The 19905-nt window shown below is 42.2% G+C and overlaps 1 protein-coding gene across 18 annotated transcripts in view; it reads right to left on the minus strand.

Annotated features, from left to right (window-relative positions):
• Positions 1-19905, minus strand: part of ADAMTS9 (ADAM metallopeptidase with thrombospondin type 1 motif 9) — an 813664-nt gene that overhangs the window by 110324 nt on the left and 683435 nt on the right. For 17 of the 18 annotated variants that reach the window (XR_013830124.1, XR_013830125.1, XR_013830126.1 and 14 more), the window contains one exon: positions 3130-3297. The exons of the other annotated variant lie outside the window; for it this stretch is intronic. Coding sequence is in view for 2 of the 17 variants with exons in the window: in XM_079933633.1 (XP_079789759.1) it covers positions 3130-3297 (168 nt within the window). In the remaining 15 variants the exon portion in view is untranslated. The remainder of the gene's footprint in view (positions 1-3129; positions 3298-19905) is intronic. 18 annotated transcript variants of the gene reach the window in all.

A 19905-nucleotide genomic window follows, 5' to 3' on the forward strand; every position in this document is an offset into this window, starting at 1 on the left:
ATCTCAAAATATGAAAGAAACAGGCATCTCAGGATTGAATGAATTCATGATTGATAAATGATGATAAAGTGTTACTTTCATTCTACTCTGATGATTTATTGTTTAGTCCTAATCTTCATTTGTTTGAAAAACCTTTCTATAGGAACAGGACACATTAAAAAATTTTTATTCTGGAATTCTTTTTTTTTTTTTTTTTTTTTGCGGTACGCGGGCCTCTCACTGTTGCGGCCTCTCCCGTTGCGGAGCACAGGCTCCGGATGCGCAGGCTCAGCGGCCATGGTTCACGGGCCCAGCCGCTCCGCGGCACGTGGGATCTTCGCGGACTGGGGCACGAACCCGTATCCCCTGCATCGGCAGGCGGACTCTCAACCACTGCGCCACCACGGAAACCCCAATGCTTTTGAATCATGTGGCTACAAAGCCTTCACATTTACCAAGCTGAATCAAGAAATGGATGCTGATTGCGTCTGAAAATTTCATCCCTCAGCTCTTGATCAAAATCATGTAAACAAACTGAACATGACCTTTTGAAAAAAAATGCTTTCAAACTTTATTGAGGATGTTTTCCAATAAAAACTATTCTTTTTTTGGAAAAATGTCCTTGACACATTCCAGATTTTCAAAAGATGTAAAAGTGAAACATTCCGCTTTAAACCTCAAAACACCAATTCTGAGGGAGAGACAAAGAAGATTAGCAAGGCTATACTAGTTTCCTATCCCAATATTCTATATGCCTTGTTATCGTCACACATTTTGACATGATGAGAAATTGCAATAATTATTCTCCCTACCTTGAAGATGAGATGACTAGAATATAGCTACCAGCAGAAAACAGAACCACCAGACATAAAACTTGCTAAATATTGTTGCAAATGAATAATCGTTATTCTTGCTTTATGTTACTGCCTTAGGGATATTTCTGTTTACTATGGGATCATTAGTAAACCAATAACCTTTAATCATGCAGACTGTCTTTCTCCATCAAACTCTGGGTCTGATTATTCTCAGGTATGCTTCTAAATTGCACAAATTGGATTTTACCCATGCAGCATCTTGTCTTGCCTGCTTTTATAATTCATTTCTATAAATCGAATCAGAGCATTAGAAAGTTGGCCACAGATCATTACATAACTCTGTTTACTTGCATTTTCCACAAAGGTAACTAGACTTTTCTAAGCAATCCTTTTGAACAGGTGCGGGTCTTTTCTGGGGAGGGATTCCAATAATCCTATTACCTTATGTTTGAAAAAACCCCAAGGGTTCAAACCTAATCATCGCAGCTTTGTGAACAATTTTAGACTTCGCATCAAGATCACAGGATACTAGAGTAAAACTCACTCTGTGTTTACCAATAAAGAGTGAAAGATTCTTTTAATCATCCTTTTATTGAATGAATTGGCCTTTATAATGAATACCATTTACATACTCTCAACTTAATATTCAGGACAAGATGCAAATAGTAGATATGTCCAAGGGACATAAAGAAAAGTAACAGAGCATGAAAGTGTGCAAGAGGACAAGCTAATTAGTGTGGTATCTTAAATAATGTTAGCTGTAGGCTTTTACATGCATTGAATAGCTCTCAAAATAAAAAGGGCTGGAAGTTACAGATGACACTAGTCACTTAAGACGAACCATTAAGGATGACCAGTATGAAATACTGCCTAGAAATCTGGTCCCTTAAGGAAGCCAGAGGAGGAGTTAGCTCTAGCTGGGCACAGATGCTTTGATGGTTAAAACAAAAATAAAAACAAAACATGATCATCATGATAAAAGCATTGAGGGATGAGGCTCCTCTGCTGGGGAGTGATGCAGGCCATGTTTTATTTCTCTGTGAAGAGAATAAGACTGTGAGGTATGGGAGACGATGATGGCAGCTCAGGGCATTTAAGAAAAATTCACGTTTCTAGAAGAATTTTCTATTAGTCATGTTCAAATGGAGGATTCTCAATTCCTCCTCATGCTAACACACCTGTGCAAAGCTTCTTTGGGGTATCAGGAATCAAGAACCAGGCCCTGAAAGCATCAATTCTAGAGGCTGCTAACCTCGAACCTAGTTTTCTATTGATTCTCCGGAGTACCTTCATACATCTCCACTGCATAGGAGAGCTACAAATTCAGTAAAACCTTCCTGAATCAAATTAATGGAGAGAAAGGCCACACTGAATACAGAATATGTGAAAAGAAATTGGGTCTTATTACTTTTAAGTAAGCACCTCAACCAAGCTGAGGAAATGGACAAGTGTGGAGTGACAAGATCTACTTTAAGGGCCAGATATGAGTGACTTTTGTTCACCCCTCAATTGTTTATAGGTAAACAGAAGCTTCTCAAATTCCCTCCTGAATTCAATAGGGAAACTCTCCCACCCAGTTCCTGACTAGGTTACCAAAGGTTTAGAATTAGTAGAGTCTAACTGTAGTCAGTTTCTTGGGTACTTACTCTCCTTCCCCATTGGATATACACACATCACACTCATCCAAGTAAAAAAAATATTACTTCTGAGATCTTATTAGATTTAAGACCCCAGAGCTAGGTACATGGCATTCATTACTGCTTTAAATCCTCATAAGAGCTATATGAAGTCAGCTCGGCAAGGTCAAACAAATCACCCAAGGTTGCAGAGCTAGGAAATGACAGAGAACTTCCCCATCTGTCCCCCACCTCTATTGTATACAAGCTAACAGGCAGAGAAGTATTCTCGAATACTTTATATTGACAGCCTTTTCTTTAAGAACCTCAAAGGTAAATTCAGACTCAATTCCTGCCAGGTAACAGAGTCAACCTTACTAGAATCTGAATTAGTGGTTTTTTAAGTGGTAAACAGTAATAAAAATGCCATCAGCGAAGGATTGAGGGGCTACTCCGTCCTAGACGGCTGACATCTACATCTACCACCGCTTAATCCTCACAACCCTCACAACTGTTCTACTGTAGATGGTATCCAAAGTGCCAAGGGCTGAAGCCCCTTGCCCAAGGTCCCACAGCTGGCGACATAAAGCTGTTTCCCTCCCTGTCCCCAAGCTCCCCTCTGAAAAACCAAAACCGCGCAGGGAAACAAGCCAGCACACGGGTGTCAGCCGTGTGGCCGAAGGTAAGGAAGCAGTCACGAGAGGAGAAGCGTTGCTCACCTGACTCCACGCGCCAGCCTTCCACTTGGGGCATCTTCCTCCTCGGCACTTTCTGTGCCCATTTGGCTTAGCAAGGTGTTTACAGTAATCACTTTCTAAATGACTTCCATCTTTTGCCATGCAGTAAACATTTCGTTGTTTATGCCCTCGACCACAAGAGACAGAACACTGAAATATAAAGCAATGGCAAGGTTGTTTTTTTTTTTAAATCACAAGGAATTTGATAAAAACCTGTGTCGTGAGATGTTACGATCATGCCTAACGAGAGTCACCACTCCCCCCTTTTGCAGTGCCATTTTGGATAACACCTCAAGGCTCAACACGGAAGGAAGGCAGCAATGGAGAAAACCATGTGGACAGCATGACAGCAGGAATCCTGTTTAGTATCTTGGGTCACTCAAGAACGAGGGTAAATCCTGGTAATTTAGGCCAAAAATGAAGCCCACGAACCTGAAATTACCATGAAATTCTGATTTACAGAAGTCCTACTATGAATTAGTTAGGATTCCTTTCAGACATCTCACTTCATGCAATCGCTGATCAAGACATTTCTTCAACAAACTACCTCACAATTCACTCTTTTGGATAAAGGTGTGTTTCCAAATTCAGCTGTGTCCCATTTCCTAGTGAACTGATTTAAGGAAACTCTTCTACCATTTTTCAGAGGAGAAGCTCTCATTTTCCCAGTCCATTGGAAAGGAGGTGAAAAAGGCATGTTAGAAACTGAAAGGTAAGCTAGCAGGTGGGTCAGTGCCAAGTTTGGGAGGGAGGCATTACCTTTCAACTTTGATCTGCAGGTTCACTGAACTGTTTTAATGTGACCTTGTCTGACCACATCTAAGAAACTTGACTTTGATTTCAGAGTAGGTTTCTCAGAAAGGTTTAGGAATCAAAGGGCTCATGGCGTCAGGACAAAAATTTGATATGACAGCTTCTTGTGGAATAGGCAAGAGGCTGGCCCCCATGAGTCTGCTGAGATATTCAACGTCCATTGCCTCATTAGCGATTACAGAAGTCATTACCACTTGGATCATAAGCTTACTGGCTCCCGTTTTCAAGACACATTATTTCCCAATATAATGTCCTTACATGTCAAAGGGAAATGGGCTTAACAATGAAGAGCAAAATGTGAAAACACAACAAAAATAGATTTCAAGTGCCATTTCCTTCTACTCAATGTTTCTAATTCCCCTGCTAACTCTGTGATTTTGTTAACTTAAATGGCCAGAGTACCCTTTTATGCCTAATAGGTAAATAGCACCATGTAAAACATGTAGCCTAACATAAATCCAAACACTATTACCAAGCAAGCTCAAAGTGCTCCCATTCGTAAATGTGTCAGACGCGTTTTTCTAGTAAACATAAACCATTATAAAAATTCCAATAGCAGCTGCTAGAGAAATTTAAAATATGTATATTAATATGTTTGGCTATAACTTTTAACTTTAGGAGATGGAAACGTTTTGAGCTCTCATCTTGTGAGTATTATGATTTGGAGTAGTCATGCTGGTACTCTTAATAGAGTATACAGTGTGGAAGGAAAGAGCTGAATTTAGATATCTACACCAAAACAAAAATATCCATCCTTCAACGTACAGTGTTTTGATGTATATAAAGGCTTTGGGCTATAATTCGAGAAGGCTTTTAGAATGAACCTCCAAGAAGTATACCTATAAACCAATTGTCTAATGACTTACACACAGATAATCCCTGTTACCAGTGACTATTTTAATATTTAAAAATGTTACTTCCACCAAAAAATAAAGGCACAGTTAGAATCTGAGGTGAGATCACTTGTTTATTCAGCAAACATTTATTGAGCACCTACTAAGTTTCATACGTTACGCAAAGTGCTGGGAGTACAGTGATAAGTAAAACTGATATAATTCCAGCCCTCATGGAGTTTATGGACCTGTGAGGGAGGCCAGCATTAATCAAGTGATGACAAAAATAAATATATACATGCTAACTGAGATGAGTACTCTGAAGAAAACAAGCTGGAGTGGTTGCAAGAGGGCTCCCTGAGGCATTCCCTGGGGCCAGACCATGCAGAGCTCATAGGTCATAATAATATATTTCATTCTCCACGAGAGGGAAAATCACTGAGGAGATTTAAGTTGGGATAAGACACAGTCTGATTTTTCTTTCAAAAATTCTACTTTGACTACCGGCTAGGCAATGAGTGGAAATACAGCATAAGTGGAAACAAGAAAACTGCTCAGGAAGCTAATGCATTTGTCCAAGCAAGAGGTGATGGTGGCATAGATTAGGGTGCAGAGTGGAGGGGTGAAGGAAGTTGGTGAATTGAAGACGCATTTTTTGAAGTAGAAATGATAATTCCTGATGGATCAGCTGTGGGGTGTAGGGGAGAGGGCAGATCTCCCCTCCCAGGAGGGAAGGTCTCCTGGGTTTCTGGTATGGGCAACTGGATAGACAGTGATGACATGAATACAGATGGGAAAAACTGCATTGGGAGTCAAGAATATATTACTTCGTAGGAAATGAGCTGAACTTAAAGGATATGGATTCATGGGTGGTAATGTGCTTGATTATGGTGAAGAAATAGACATAGTTGTCTTATTAATCAGATGAACATGGGTCAACTTAAAGCAAGTCTACCTTGAAGGATCATCATTTCAATATACAAACAGTCCAGACAAGCTGTCCCTTAGTACGGAGGGGAGAAAGAGAATTGGTGGAAATGCTGATTTAGTAATCTACCCATTGATCTGTCAGTTCCATGAGGGCAGGGATTACGGAAGTTTTGTTCATCACTATACTCCAGCACTTTGCATAATTCTTGGAACTTAGTAGGTGCTCAGTAAATGTTGAATACACAAATGAAACAAATCCCATTTAGTGGTCGCTGGAAGAGATAACCGAAAAGTAGGGAGCAATCTACAGAGGCAGAATTAGAAAAGGCACAGCTTTCTCCCACTTATTGGGTGCCAGTCACTGCTCTAAGACTTTATATACATTATCTCATTTAATCATTCCAATAACCATAGAGACAGATACTATTACTGGAGACAAATGGTGTTTTCAAAATGGCATAATCAAAATGCTTTGTATGTATATATCTCTTCCCACATGACTCCAATCCAAGTGGCTAGATGTCTGTTGGGAACATAACAGCACAATGAAAATAATTAAGTTGTCAACAACCTCACTGATAATAATTCATCCGAGGGGCACCACTGGTGCCACCAACATCTATTGCCCATGAAATGAAGACAGATGAAGTTGATACGAAATATGAAGCCTTAAAGATCTTTTCAATATCTGGATTAGCTGCATCCCACCCATTCCTACGTGTGGTTTTCTCATTTGGGAACTTCAATAGAACTGACTTGGAAAACAGGATGCAATACTACACATATTATTTGCCTCAAATTAAGATCGAAAAGCGATAAGGAAATTCACAAGATATCTACTCTGATAGCAAACACTTTTCATTTCATGCTTTCTAACTTACCAATGAAGAAAAGCAGCTGCTTGTGGAAATTTTCCTATCTAACAGGTTTATTAGTGGGTCTATTATGATCTCATAAAGAAGTTATCATCTTGATAATCCAACACAGGTGTCAGCTCTTCTATTCTGAGGGAAATTTCCATCTGATTTTTTTCCAGTCCTTTCCCAGGCAGTGACTTTTGCATCAATGTGCATCACAGATTATAACAGTTAAATTTAGAGTGTCACCTAGTACATATTATTTATTGGCTACATATCTGAGGGTTCTTCCTCTGCGGAATATTTAATTCCTTATATTTACAGCCAAAATAATCTCCTAGTTTGCCAGTAGGACTCTGACTTTTTCCTCTGGGGAAACAATCCAACTTGTTTAAGAGAATGATTTCCCCCCAACTTTGGGCAACACTCTCAAACAAAGTAATCTCTGCTTGTTACATAGAAACACCAAGGTCAGTATCTCAAATGCCTGGGCTTTTGTTTCTGCGAGGTCATTCAAAGGCAATGTTTAATGTGGAGCTTTGTTCAGATGCTGTCTTTACTTTTTAGACGAAGGTCTAAGAGTTTAAAATCCTTGCATTTCAACACATCTGGTGGAAACAGAACTGGCTCCCTCTCTAGAGGTAGCTCTGGATGTGGTGTGGATTTGTATCTCACTGTTCCTGGTGTGCTGTCCCTGGCATTAGGGTTGTCCTGCATCGGTTCTTTCACTTATACTGAGGGGCTGGGTCTCTGTCGCCAAGAAGCCAGCAAACAACCCCAGTGTGTCTGCTTGGATGAGAAGGGGTGAAGACCTAGAAAGAATGAGATCTCCAGCATTGCCGAGGCTGCTGAGAACCTGGACATCCAAATACAGATGGGAGGACCACACGGAATTGGTAAGGACGCCATGAGGAACCAAGAAGGAATAGGAAGGGGAGGGCTTAGGTCAGGGATGCACACAGAATCTGGCTAGAAGGAAGCTTCTCAATGGGGCTAGATGATGCTGGGGCTCAGAGGAAGCACCGGAGTGGATGGGATGTGGGCCAGGACTGCCTGAGTCATAGCAGATGCTTATACATAAGGGTTAATAGATGGTCTAGGAGGACAGTCCCAGCAGAGTGGGCACAGTTGAGTGTGTCTGCGTGATTCCTATTTCCAAGTGATCTTTATACATAAGATTCTGTTTATATGAAATGTCTTATGGAGGATGTTGATCAACTAGTCCACATTTCCAACCAGAGGACTGGTTGACAGCAGGTTAGGAGTAAGAATTGCGAAGCCAAGAGAAAGGTCATATACTAGAATCCATTACCAAGACAAGCCAAGACTCTGAAAATCTAAAGATTTTTGACAATCAGGTTTAACCATCACTCTGAGACTGGTGGGCAGAGTTCTGTTGTGAGACAGGAGACTACTAATTATTATTCAAGGCCTTTCCCCTGTGATTCTATAAAATATGAAAAAAACATCTAAATCACTTCATCTAAAAAATGAAGTGTGTCTTTTCATAACAACAAGCTCTTCTTTCTTTTCTTTTTCTTTTCAACAAGCTCTTGATTCTACTCTCATTTTGACTTTGTTTAAGAAACATAAAGGCAGACCTCATCTGGAAAGTATGATATCAAAAAGGAGGCAATGCTCATGCCCATGGTTCAGAACTGCCTTTGCCAGTTATAATGACAAGTGAAGCGAGTATCGCATGAACATCACACAATCAGAAAAGGCAGAGGGATTCCAGCCTGTACCCACTGTTCCACCGGGGGCGGGGGGAAGAATGTTGAGTGCAGAGATATAGACTTAAGGATCAAAGTTTCAAATCTGCTCAGTGCAAGACCTGGAAAACCATGTGGGCTCGTCACATAGAAAAAAGATAGTAGCTGCAATCCACATATGTTTATTACTGCTTTCCACACTGTAGGCACTGAGCAAATATTTATGGGAATGAATGAATACATGAAAGCTATAGCCATCATAGAAGTGTACTATAAACCAAATGTCATGTTTTCCTAAAGGTTTCAAGAAAGAACCACCTGCAATCTGACCCCCAGTGCTAATGCTGAACTGATTTGGCAGTTATTCAAATTCAAAGAGGCCACCCCAAAGGCACTCTTTCAGTTGGAGCAGAGCTATTAGAAATCACACCATGAGCGCTTACTATGAGTGGGACCATAAGCTGAAGGCTACTGGCTTCTCCTATTTAATCCCTACAGCAACCTTGTGGCTCAGGCACTATTAGGATTCCTCTTTACAAATAAGGAGACTGAGGATTAAAGAGGTGACCTCACTTGCCCAGGGTCACAGAGCCAGGAAGCAAGCAGCGTTAGCCTTCACATATAGCATGTGTTTTTCCAGAACCGCCATTTTCTTCCCTAAGTTATACTGAAGAGACGGCTTGGTTAAGAAAACAGGCTGCTCGCCCCTGCTTACCCATGGTGATAACAGAAATCTAGGACTTTAAAGAAATGTCCCTTAAGACTACTTTAGAGACCTCTGTGACTCCTCAGTCTCCCAGGAAGAGGATGGTTATCCAACCTATTTCTGACTTTAATACTTTCTTCACAAACTCTTTAACACCCTGGGAAGAAAGACGCTATGAAAAGTAAATACACCATCATGTACAATAATATAAATATAAATAAAGAGCCACATTTCTCTTTGCCCAAAGCCACACTCTGGTTTTCTCTTGGCCATCTGTCAAGGTTGATTCACCCTTGGCATTCAGCCTGATGCCACATGGTGAACGATCATCTCTATTCACTGGTGAACGGCGCTTTGCGTGGTCATGAATGGAAGGTTACAGGTTGTAAATTTTGGCCTGCCGATCCACCAGGGATTAAGCTCTCAAATCTCTGAGCTATAGGTCATCTCAGCATATTTTATATATATTTTTATTCAGTCCATGTATTTAGTTTACAAATTCAGTGCTACGGAAAAGGAGACACGTCATGCTGTCACACAGTAAAGAAGGAACAGACGTAGGCTTATGACTAGGAGCTCCTGTACCTAGCAAGGAACGCCATTTGGTGCCCTTTGCGCTGGGGGTTTGTGACCAGATTCTGGCGCTCTGTGTGTTGCTTGGGAACCACAGCTAACCAGGCATCCTGATTCCTTCCACTCCAACTCAGTCATGATCACATAGAGCTAGCAGGATGGGCTGGGGCCAGCCAAGGCAGGTGTAGATTCTGCGCCTCTGGCTTTGAGGAATTACCAACGCCAATATGAACAAGCATGGGTTTCACCACCTCTTCTTCTAAGGTACCAACTAAAAACAAATTCCACGGGGTGGCTGTGCACGGGGTTCCACAGCTCACCACATGGGTGTGTGTCTTCACCTTGCTCTAAAATGTAGCCCTTCGAGGCACAGGTTTTGGAGTCAGCCAGACCAACGTTACAGTGCTATCTGCCATTTTACCACAGTGCCATTTGGAGCAAGTTACTCTCAGCTCAGATCTGTTCTCTGTAAAATGGGGATAACAGCACTATGCGTACGCAACAGGGCTGCCTTACAATTAGATGAGATGATGCTTACAGAGCTCTTGGTGCTTTGGCCCGACAGTGTAAAAATCAATACACGTTCACTGTTCCTGCTACTACTACTTCTACTCAGTGGACTCTTTAAAAGTATCTCCTAACATGCAGTTTAAAAGGTGAGTATTTTAAAAAATATATGTTTACTCATGGAGTCTAAAATTAACATTCTAATACAGGCACTGCTGGGTGAACGAGGAACTCAGTCTAGCAAAATCTCCCTTCTTATGAATGGGTGAAGAGCTCTTCTTTCTAAAGGTCACAGAGAAATCCCCAGAGCAGACATAAATGTTGATGATTCCTCTTCTTCTGCAGCGCCCTTTTCACTCTCATAGACTATTACTTATTAATATGGTCTCTTCTAACCAGAGAAGACAGACAGACAAGAAAAAGAAAGGCACCATATCTGAAAGCCACATCTCTTTTTCACTCCATCACTTCCTGCTCACGCTTATTATCTCAAAAACTCCTTGTGTTTCCCGTTTGTTTTTTTGTTATGTTGTTTCTTTCAATGTCCTGAAGCATACAGTCCACATCAGTGATAACCATTACCAAACACACATTCACTCACTTCCCTGCTCGGTTCAGCTCAGCTGTGGCAGCGCTAAGAGTCCTTTGTCGGAAAGTGTATCTGCTCATTGGAGATGTGAACACGTTTAGGGAAATTTTTATAGGGCTTCTCACAATACAAGAATGGCTCTGAACAGGGGCATCAGGGATCCAAAAGGACCGAGGAGGAAGGAGAGAAAGCTTGGCCAGGAAACAAGGGCTGTGACTTGAGGGCGTTAAGCCAGTGTTGACAGGCCTGCCTGATGGCCGTTCGTGTCCAGGACCACCACGGCACTTATTACCATGAAAAGGAGCTGAGAAAGCATGAGATTGGCAGGGAACACCAAGGAAGAAAGCGGATGTAGGAATCACGGTCATCACAGCTGGATGGGGCATCGGGCCATCCTTCCAGCCCCATTACCCCCCAGTACGCCCAGCCTTTGCAGTGCTACAAAGGTCTAAGACTGTGGGAGAAAGGGAACTAAGGTTCACACGTCAACTCTTGGAGCACGCTTGAAGCCTCCTGTCAATACTATATCCAAGTAGGCGGCCTTGCATATACCTCGCAAGGGAGATGGCAGGGCCACGAACAGAAGGGGAGGCAGTGAGAGATGCTCATGACCGCCACCTCCCATCACCCCGCAAGAATTATGAGGTACCAGGCTCTCCAGCCATACAGCCTGCGGCCTCATAACATAACAACTTCTTTTTTTTTTTTTTTTTTTTAAATTTATTTATTTATTTACTTATGGCTGCGCTGGGTCTTCGTTGCTGCGCGTGGGCCTTCCCTAGTTGTGGCCTTACGGGCTTAGTCGCTCCGCGGCATGTGGGATCCTCCCCGACCAGGGCTCGAACCCGTGTCTCCTGCATCGGCAGGCAGACTCTCAACCGCTGTGCCACCAGGGAAGCCCAACAACTTCTTATTAGAGGTGGGAAATACATTTTAACATGAAATACAGTAGCCTATGAAATTAGCTATGGAACTTGCGAAACCCAAATTGGGGTTCTTCTTATTCTGCAGGAGTGTAAATGTTAGTTTTTCTCCCCATCAAGATAGAAACAAAAACCAAGAAAATTCGCAGAAGCCACACGTGGTGATTTCTAGAGCGGACACATCCAATGGTGCCCTCAGGGATTTGAGGTATATTATGTCATCAGGCTCTGTTACCACTAACATGCCCTCTGATTCCCCATTCCCAAGCACAGTGCGTTTTGTAAGGCTTCTTTTCCCTTTCAAGGTTAGAAGTGATGATTCTGTGTAACCCAACTTCAGCCAAATCACGATATTGGCATTTTTCAGGAAAGAGGTGAAGATGGTACCGGGACCCACACCCTGTGCTAGCCACAGAAGTATTTCTGAAGGCAGACTGGAAGATGGGAAGGGTAATGGGTGAGGTTTTTGTTCCAGCATCCTTTATTCTCAGCTGTTTCAAAGGTGGGTGCAGAAGAGTCTGAGTGAGTGAGTGATGGAAAAGTTATGGCTGGTGGGAACAAGAACCCCACGCTTCTTGGCGCTCTGAAGGTGGACTGTAAGGGCCCAGGCTGGAGGATTCAAGGCTACCTGGAGATGTCATTCTGCTAGAAGATGACAGCCCTTAGGTAGACCCACTCATGACTTGAGCTACTGTCCCAGACAGCCAGGGACAGACCTGGGAAGCTAAAGTCACCTTTGGGAATGTTTCTGTAAAAAAGCAATGCAGGCAGGCTGTCTCTGGACTTTCATGCACCCAACCAATGTCCAGTCCTTGAGTTTCTTCCTCCTTCCAAAGAGCTTTCAGTCATTTAAAAGACACTAGGGCAGGGTTCATTTAATTGCCTCTTCCAGTCTTGCTTTCTCTGCCTGTCTGGCCATTCCTGCATCAGTTTCGTGTGAAAGGAACATCTTTATCTGCCAGTATGTTAAGTGTCTTACACTGAAAAATTTACAACTATTGGGGGAAAGTAGTTCATGCAATGAATTTGCTTTTGGGTAGATATTAATGCCACCCCAGAATGGAAATATGCATACCTATCTGAGTCTGTAATCAGAGAAATATACCTCGGTGAGAGGGAAAAAGGTCATCTTAACCGTTATTGAATGAGATGTTCCTCCTCCAACTTTGCAATGCTCTACTGGTACTTCAGATAAGACCAAGTTACTATCAATATGCGCTAGTCAAGTCCTTTGTGGCTTTCCTTGTCTCCTCCTCCTGCTTACCTTTTGCTAAAGAAAAGGCTCAAAAGTACCGCTATGAAAGGATGAGATGAGAAGAAATAAAACCCAGCTAAAATGTAAGTGGCTCACAACATGGAAGACTGGGCATACAAGTGGCTAACATCATGGTTGATGGTTTTCTGTGAAATTTAAATGATTCCTGCACTACTCTTGAGATTTATTCTAATGAAAATCCAAGGGTTGAGGCACAAGCACGTGGTAGTTATGAATTCAGTTTTGGAATCAATCAGACCTGCTGTGACCACTGCTATCTATTCCTTTGTGATCTTATGCAAGATGCTTAACCAGGTATGAGATGATGGTGAGTAAGCATCTTAAACCTAACATGTCTAAAACGGACGTCCTGATCTTCCTATTATCTTCATTTCAATCAATGGAAACTATCCATCCACTTGTCCACTGCACAAAATTTGGAGTCATTCCAACTCCTTTCTCTTGTATCCCATATCTAAACTTGGAGCGAATCCTTTGGCATTATCTTAAAAATATGTCAGAATCCTACCACTTCTTGGGACTTCCCTGGTGATCCAGTGGCTGGACTCCGCACTCCCAATGCAGGGGGCCTGGGTTCGATCCCTGGTCAGGGAACTAGATCTCACATGCATGACGTAACTAAGAGTTCACATGCCGCAACTAAGAGCTCGCATGCCGCAACTAAGGAGCTCATGTGCTGCGACGAAGCCGCCACTAATACTTGGCGCAGCCTAAATATTTTTAAAAACCAAAAGAATCCAAAAAAAAAAAAGAATCCTACCACTTCTCACCACTTCCACTGAGCACTCTCATCTGAGTTACTCCAACGGCTTCTAATGTTCTCCCTGTTTCTATCTTTGTTCCTCCTATAGCTTCCCCTAAATTCAGAAGCCAGACTCATTCTTTTAAAACAAATCCACGTTTCTACTCAACTCTCCCCCTCAATGGCTTCCTACCTCACTAAGTGTAAGCAAAAATCCCTCCAATGGTCCTTTTCTCTCCCTCTCCCACGATCAACTTCCATGTTCCCTTCCATCAATTTCATCTCTAATTTCATACCCTACCATCCACACCCCCTCTATTCCAGCCACCTTGGCCTCGCGACTGCCAAGATATGCCTGGCATACTCCCATCTCCAGGTCTTCACCTGAAATACTCTTCTCCTGGGTATCCACATAGCTTACTTTTGTATTTTCCCGGATCTCGGCTCAAATGTCACCTTTCATTGGAGACTTGCCTGGCCTTAAAGTTGCAGTTCCCACCTTCTCTTCCATGCTATTTTCTCTCTTCTTTAATTTATTTTTATCCATGGCACCATTCACTTCCTTTCACAATACATATTTCAACTTCTGTTTTATTTGTGATTTATAGGTTATCTCCCCCCCCACTAGAATGTAAGCTTGATGAGTTCAAGGATTTTTGTCTGTTTTGTTCACTGCTATATCTCCCCAGTGCTCAGAGCAGTGCCTAGTTTATAGCAAACACTTGAATACTTAGGGATCACACAAACGCATGCGTGAATGAATAGTATCTAATAGAGCCTAGAGCCACTTATCTCACAAGAATTTTGAAGGATGAAGCAAACATTCTACACAATGCTCAGTTCATTGGTAGGGTCCAAATAAATAACTCGTGCTCTCTCCTATCGCCTGTGTCTATTCAATCTAAAACTGGCTAAGCACTCTTGTGGTTTAATATTTAATTCATAGTTACAGAACTGAATACTGCACAGGAGACATCTAAGAGGAACGTTATCTGAGAATATGATGTAAGATAATGGACAGCAAGGGTTGGAAGCTGGGAACTCAGAAGACCACACTGTCCTGCACAGGCAAGGCTAACACTGAAAGCTTGGCTAACAGCCACTGGGACCACCATATACGCTTAGGGTCACAAAATGTTGTTTCTCCTTCCCAAAGATGTCACCTTAGATTGACACTTTCGCCAGATGGAAAAAATGTAGATATACAGACTGAAAATAGACTACAAAGAAATGTAACAGACCAGAATGGGTTCTATCTAGGCCAGATACTGTCTATCTCCATTCTGGCTGGAAACATCTAAAAGCAAAGCAAAGCAAAGCAAAACAAAACAAACTAAAGACTTATACCATCTGTTCCAAAATAATGTGTCTAAGTTTGAGTCTGATTTTTTTTAAGTTCCCTTTCATTTAGAAAAATGTTCTCAGAGTATAGGGTATTCAGGATTACAAGACCAACATCAAGCCTGAGACTTTGTAACCGTAGATTGAATTTGATCTCCTGTATACTCTCTACAAGCTGGCCACCACAAGCCTCCCTACTAAGTGAGGTGGTTATTACCCAAATAATAGGATTAGGCCACATTCAGATATATCTAGTTTTCTTAGTTCAGCAGATCTTTCGTTACAGATGTGCTAATTCACATTGTTCTAGCATGCTATAAATGTGCAGGGGAAAACCAACCCTTTTCAGAGCTCTGGTCTGAGAGTGTTGGGTGACCAAGCCCAATTTCTGAGTTCCTTTGAAAACCATTCAAAATCCAGTGAAGTGTTAAAAGGGCCTATTCAAAAATTCAGACCCCAAAGACTCAGTTTCAATGGCTTTTAAAAAGCAGAGGAGAGCTAAACTGGTTTCCACCAGGGCAAGAGCCTATTTTTGGATGTGTCACAAATCAAAATCAGTATTTCTAGAAGTTTTGAAAGCCCTTCCAGAGAGGGAGTGGGAAAGCATGAAGCTTGAGAGTCAGTCGGGTCTGGATCCAAAAATGACTGATTGTAGGAGGCTGGGACACTTGCTTAGCCTGCGTGGAGCTCACTTTTCCTACCTGCAAAATGGACACAATAGGGACCATTTTGTAAGGATTATATGAGGGTTTGCAATAATGCTTACAAGGCACTAGGCCCAAAGCTTGGCTCACAGAAGATGATCCGTAAATGTGGGCCTTTTGTTATTCTTTCTCCACTTCTGGTCAAATCCATCTGGCCTACTGCAGACAGGCACTTTTTTTTTTTTTTGCAGTACGCGCGCCTCTCACTGTTGTGGCCTCTCCCGTTGCGGAGCACAGGCTCCGGACGTGCAGGCTCAGCGGCCATGACTCACGGGCCCAGCCGCTCCGCGGCATGTGGGATCCTCCCGGACTGGGACACGAACCCATGTCCCCTGCATCGGCAGGTGGACTCTCAATCACTGCGCCACCAGGGAAGCCCCAGACAGGCACTTTTATGTGCCACATCAAGACATGTAAGACCACTGGTCATCAGTTGGTGACTGGGATGTGGAAAAACACATTCATTCAGAGAAGTAAGATTTCATTAGTGGCTGTATCGTCTCATAGCCCAGAATAACTGGTAAGGTTATAATTAGGTAAAAGGCAAAACTCCATTTCTAATTTGAAAGAGCTTTTGACATAGTTAGTCCATTGGTAATTTAAGGTTCCAATTACTTCTGCAAGGTAGCACTCATTTGTCTTATGGGAAACCAAAGTCTCTTTCTACATTGAGCTCCAACGTGTACGTCTTTCTTTTTATAAGAATTTCCAGTCTTTTATCCAATAAAGTTTAAACATTGTGGGAAGAATCCAATATTTCTTTGGAGTTTAGGTCCTACCATAAAACTTCTGAGGTTCATGACAGTGTCTGGGTTCATTTTGCTTGCCTTTCCTCTACCAATAGATTTCTTCTCCAGTCTCAAAGATTTGGAGTCACTATTAGAGTTTATGGTCATCACTGGTGACCTTTTTGAAGAAGAAGAATTGAGACTGATTTTCCTTCTAGGGCCAGGAGATGGATCATCTAAAATGTTCTCTGTGCCACAGATCTCGGAGTTGCACCTGCCATTCTGATCATAAATACGTGTGTCTGTGTGGCAGGGGGGTCTGAGGTTGGCAAATATATAGCAATTGCCATCTGCTAAAGCAGAAGAGATTTGAAAAGTGGGAAAGGAGAGGTATGAAGGGGTAGAATTTCAGAAACTTCCTTCCCTGGGAAGCTCATGTATTGAAAAGCCAGGTATCTGGCCAGCCAGCCACATATCTGAAAAAGGTGATCAGCTAGATTAAAAAAAAACAACTGGTGGGAAAATAACTGTGAAAACCTGGTGGTCTCTACAACATAATGATTTACCTTCCCTGAGAGGAGGAAGAGAACAATTTTAAAACCTCTAAGACTTCTCTGACTTAAAAAAAAAAAAAAAAGGAATTTGGAATCAAACAAATTTGGGAAATGCTGTAGACTATACCTACGTAATGCCTATGAGAATATGGAAAGGAAAGTTCTGCTGTAAGACACTCATTGAACCACGAGGGAGAGATGATATTGCCCCCAGAGGACGTTTGCCAATGTCGGAAGACATTTTTGGTTATCACAACCAAGAGGATATGCTACTGGCATTCTAGCGGGTAGAAGCTAAGGATGCTGCCAAACATCCGAGGATGCCCAGAACAACACCCCACAACAAAGAACACCTGGTCCCAAATGTCAATAGTGCCGAGGCTGGGAAACCCTGTTTCAGATCTATTCACAAGTCATGGAACACTTTCTGTACCACTGTCTCGGTCTCTAGTAAGAAACTGGTGTCCTAACTTCCCAGATAAAAATGCTCACTGGGATTAATTATGCTTTTATAAAAGTACTCCCCCCCAAAAACTCCTAAATATTCAACTCTGAAACCAATTCCTAGATATAGTTAGTGCATGACACATGTGCAAATTCTACCATGAATGAGGTAAGTGCTGTCTATCGATATCTATTGATATCCACCTATCTATCTATCATCTCTATACTATCAGTGCTATCAGTTCATGCAATCCAAAAGTATGAACATGTTGGAATAACGCTTGTTTTCATAGAAATTCCCATCCTCATTTATGCCTTTCTATCCAAAGTTAGTGACCCCTGCCAAGGTTGCCATGTGGAATGTCTATGGACCACACTGCGCACATCTGTACACATCAACAACTTCCCCTCCTGGCTCCAGAAAAGATTGAATGATACTGCTCGTTGGTTTGCAAATTCATAGTCTGGTGAGACAACTTTGAAACCTCCTATGTTCAGTTCATTCTTGAAAATCTTTGACCTTGCTGGCTTCCTAGGATTCCACATACTACTTGATGGAAAATCTGACTCTCCAGAAAGAAGTGTTTTCTGATAGCTAACCACGGTCATTCCACAGGGCTTGCAACTGTGACTTCAGCCTTGACTTCTGATCATGAGTCCTCTCTCTCCTATGGGGACCATGCTGTGCACTATAGGATGCTTGGTAACATCCCTGGCATCTCTTCATCAGATGCCAGTAATACCCGCCCCTCCCCCCCAAACCCATTTATGACAACCAACGATGTCTCCAGACATTACCCAATGTCCATATTGAGAACCCTGAATAATCCCAAGGTTTTCAGAAAGTCCTTCAACAAGCTCTCAAAACTGAATTGATTTTAATTCATTTGGTGGGGGGCAGGGCACACAGAGCTTTCTTTTGGATGGGAGGTGGTAAAGGGCCCACTGAACATTCACAGGGTGAAAATCCTAGGCTAAAAGGGTTGGGAATCCCTGGTCTTAGAGAACGTGACGTGTACAACATAAAGTCAATTCCCAGGCACAGCAATGAAGATCGCAACTACAATGAAACAAACAGGCTCTTCTGGACAGCACTTCCTCCCTGACATCACAGTTGTGACCTGTCACTGCTAAGCAGTTCCCAGATGCTTCACAGCTGATTAAGAGACAACCAAGGAGGAAATCATGATTTCACTAAGAAAGTGCCAACCGCAATGCAGGAATAGGTGAGTTGGTTGGGTGAGGGCTTTTTAGGAACACAAGGAAAACAAACAGCACATATTTGTGGAAAAGTTCTTTAGCTCTCAAAGGATTCTGGGCTTTGACTGGGGAGCAATGGATTAAAAAAGGGGAGTCTGCATTTGGCCAAGTATTTACTAGCAAGACCGGCAATGAAAGTCTGGATTTCCCTGGGAAAAGGGGAGCAAAAAACCACACCATTCCCAGAGACCCTTGCATTTTAGCTGCCTGGGTGGGAGGGGCAGAGGGAGGTAGGGGGGGAGGAGGAAGAAGAAGTTCATGAGAAAAAAGCCAATGAAAAACTAGGAAAGATGCTGTTTACGCTGAGCTCGGACTAGAGCACCCACTTTTATTATGATGTTACAATGCAAATCTGAGATTAAAAACAGCTTCCTAAAATGTGTCAGAATTTTTAAAGCCCTGAAATAAATCCAGACCTACTCTCTGCTTCCTTGTGAAGTAAAATACACACTCTGAACATATTTACGTTTCTTTAAGCATTAAAAAAGAAATAACTTATTTTGAAAAATTTCAAACTTAAAGAAAAATCGTAAGAACATCACAAAGAACTCCCTCTGCCCCTTATTCAGATTCCCTAACCGTCAACATTTCACCACATTTGCTCCCTCCTTCATCCTCCCTAAATATACACATATATGCCATTATTATTTTTCCTTTTCCTGAAAAACTTGCGGACATAATGTCCCATCATCTCTCAAACTCTAACTTCCCCACATCAAGGACACTTTCCCACATAACTACCATGCAACTCTCCAAGTCAGGAAATCACTACTGATACACCACCAGCATCCAAACCTGTGTGTTTCTTTTTATGATTCCCTCCTGCAAGTTAGCTCTTTATTTCCATAGTTTAGGCCAGTGCAATAAGGATATCAGCTTCTGAGCAGTTCATTCATTCATTCATTCACTCATTCATTCATTCATTTCAATATTGTTGACAGTATGCCTACTGTGTGTACGGCACCAAGCTTGGGCAGTGGGCGTCTACAGCCCAAAGGAAATTCAAGTTTGGGGCAATTCAGTAAATGATTCGCTTAAAAGGATTTTCACTTGAAACGTGGTGGCTATGTCTACATTTCTTCCTTTGTTCTAGTTAGAAAAAGGGAGCAAAACCAAGTTTTGTTTCGTTTTTTTTAATGTCATCTCTTCCCTCACTTCATCTTACACACCTCCCAAACCATAACCACATCTTAACATGCACTTGCCACATGGATGGAGGAATACATCAGTATTTGGGCGAACGAGGGGCAAAGAACGAGGTGAATG

Source organism: Stenella coeruleoalba (genome assembly GCF_951394435.1).
Source record: "Stenella coeruleoalba genome assembly, chromosome: 10".
Lineage (NCBI taxonomy): Eukaryota > Metazoa > Chordata > Mammalia > Artiodactyla > Delphinidae > Stenella > Stenella coeruleoalba.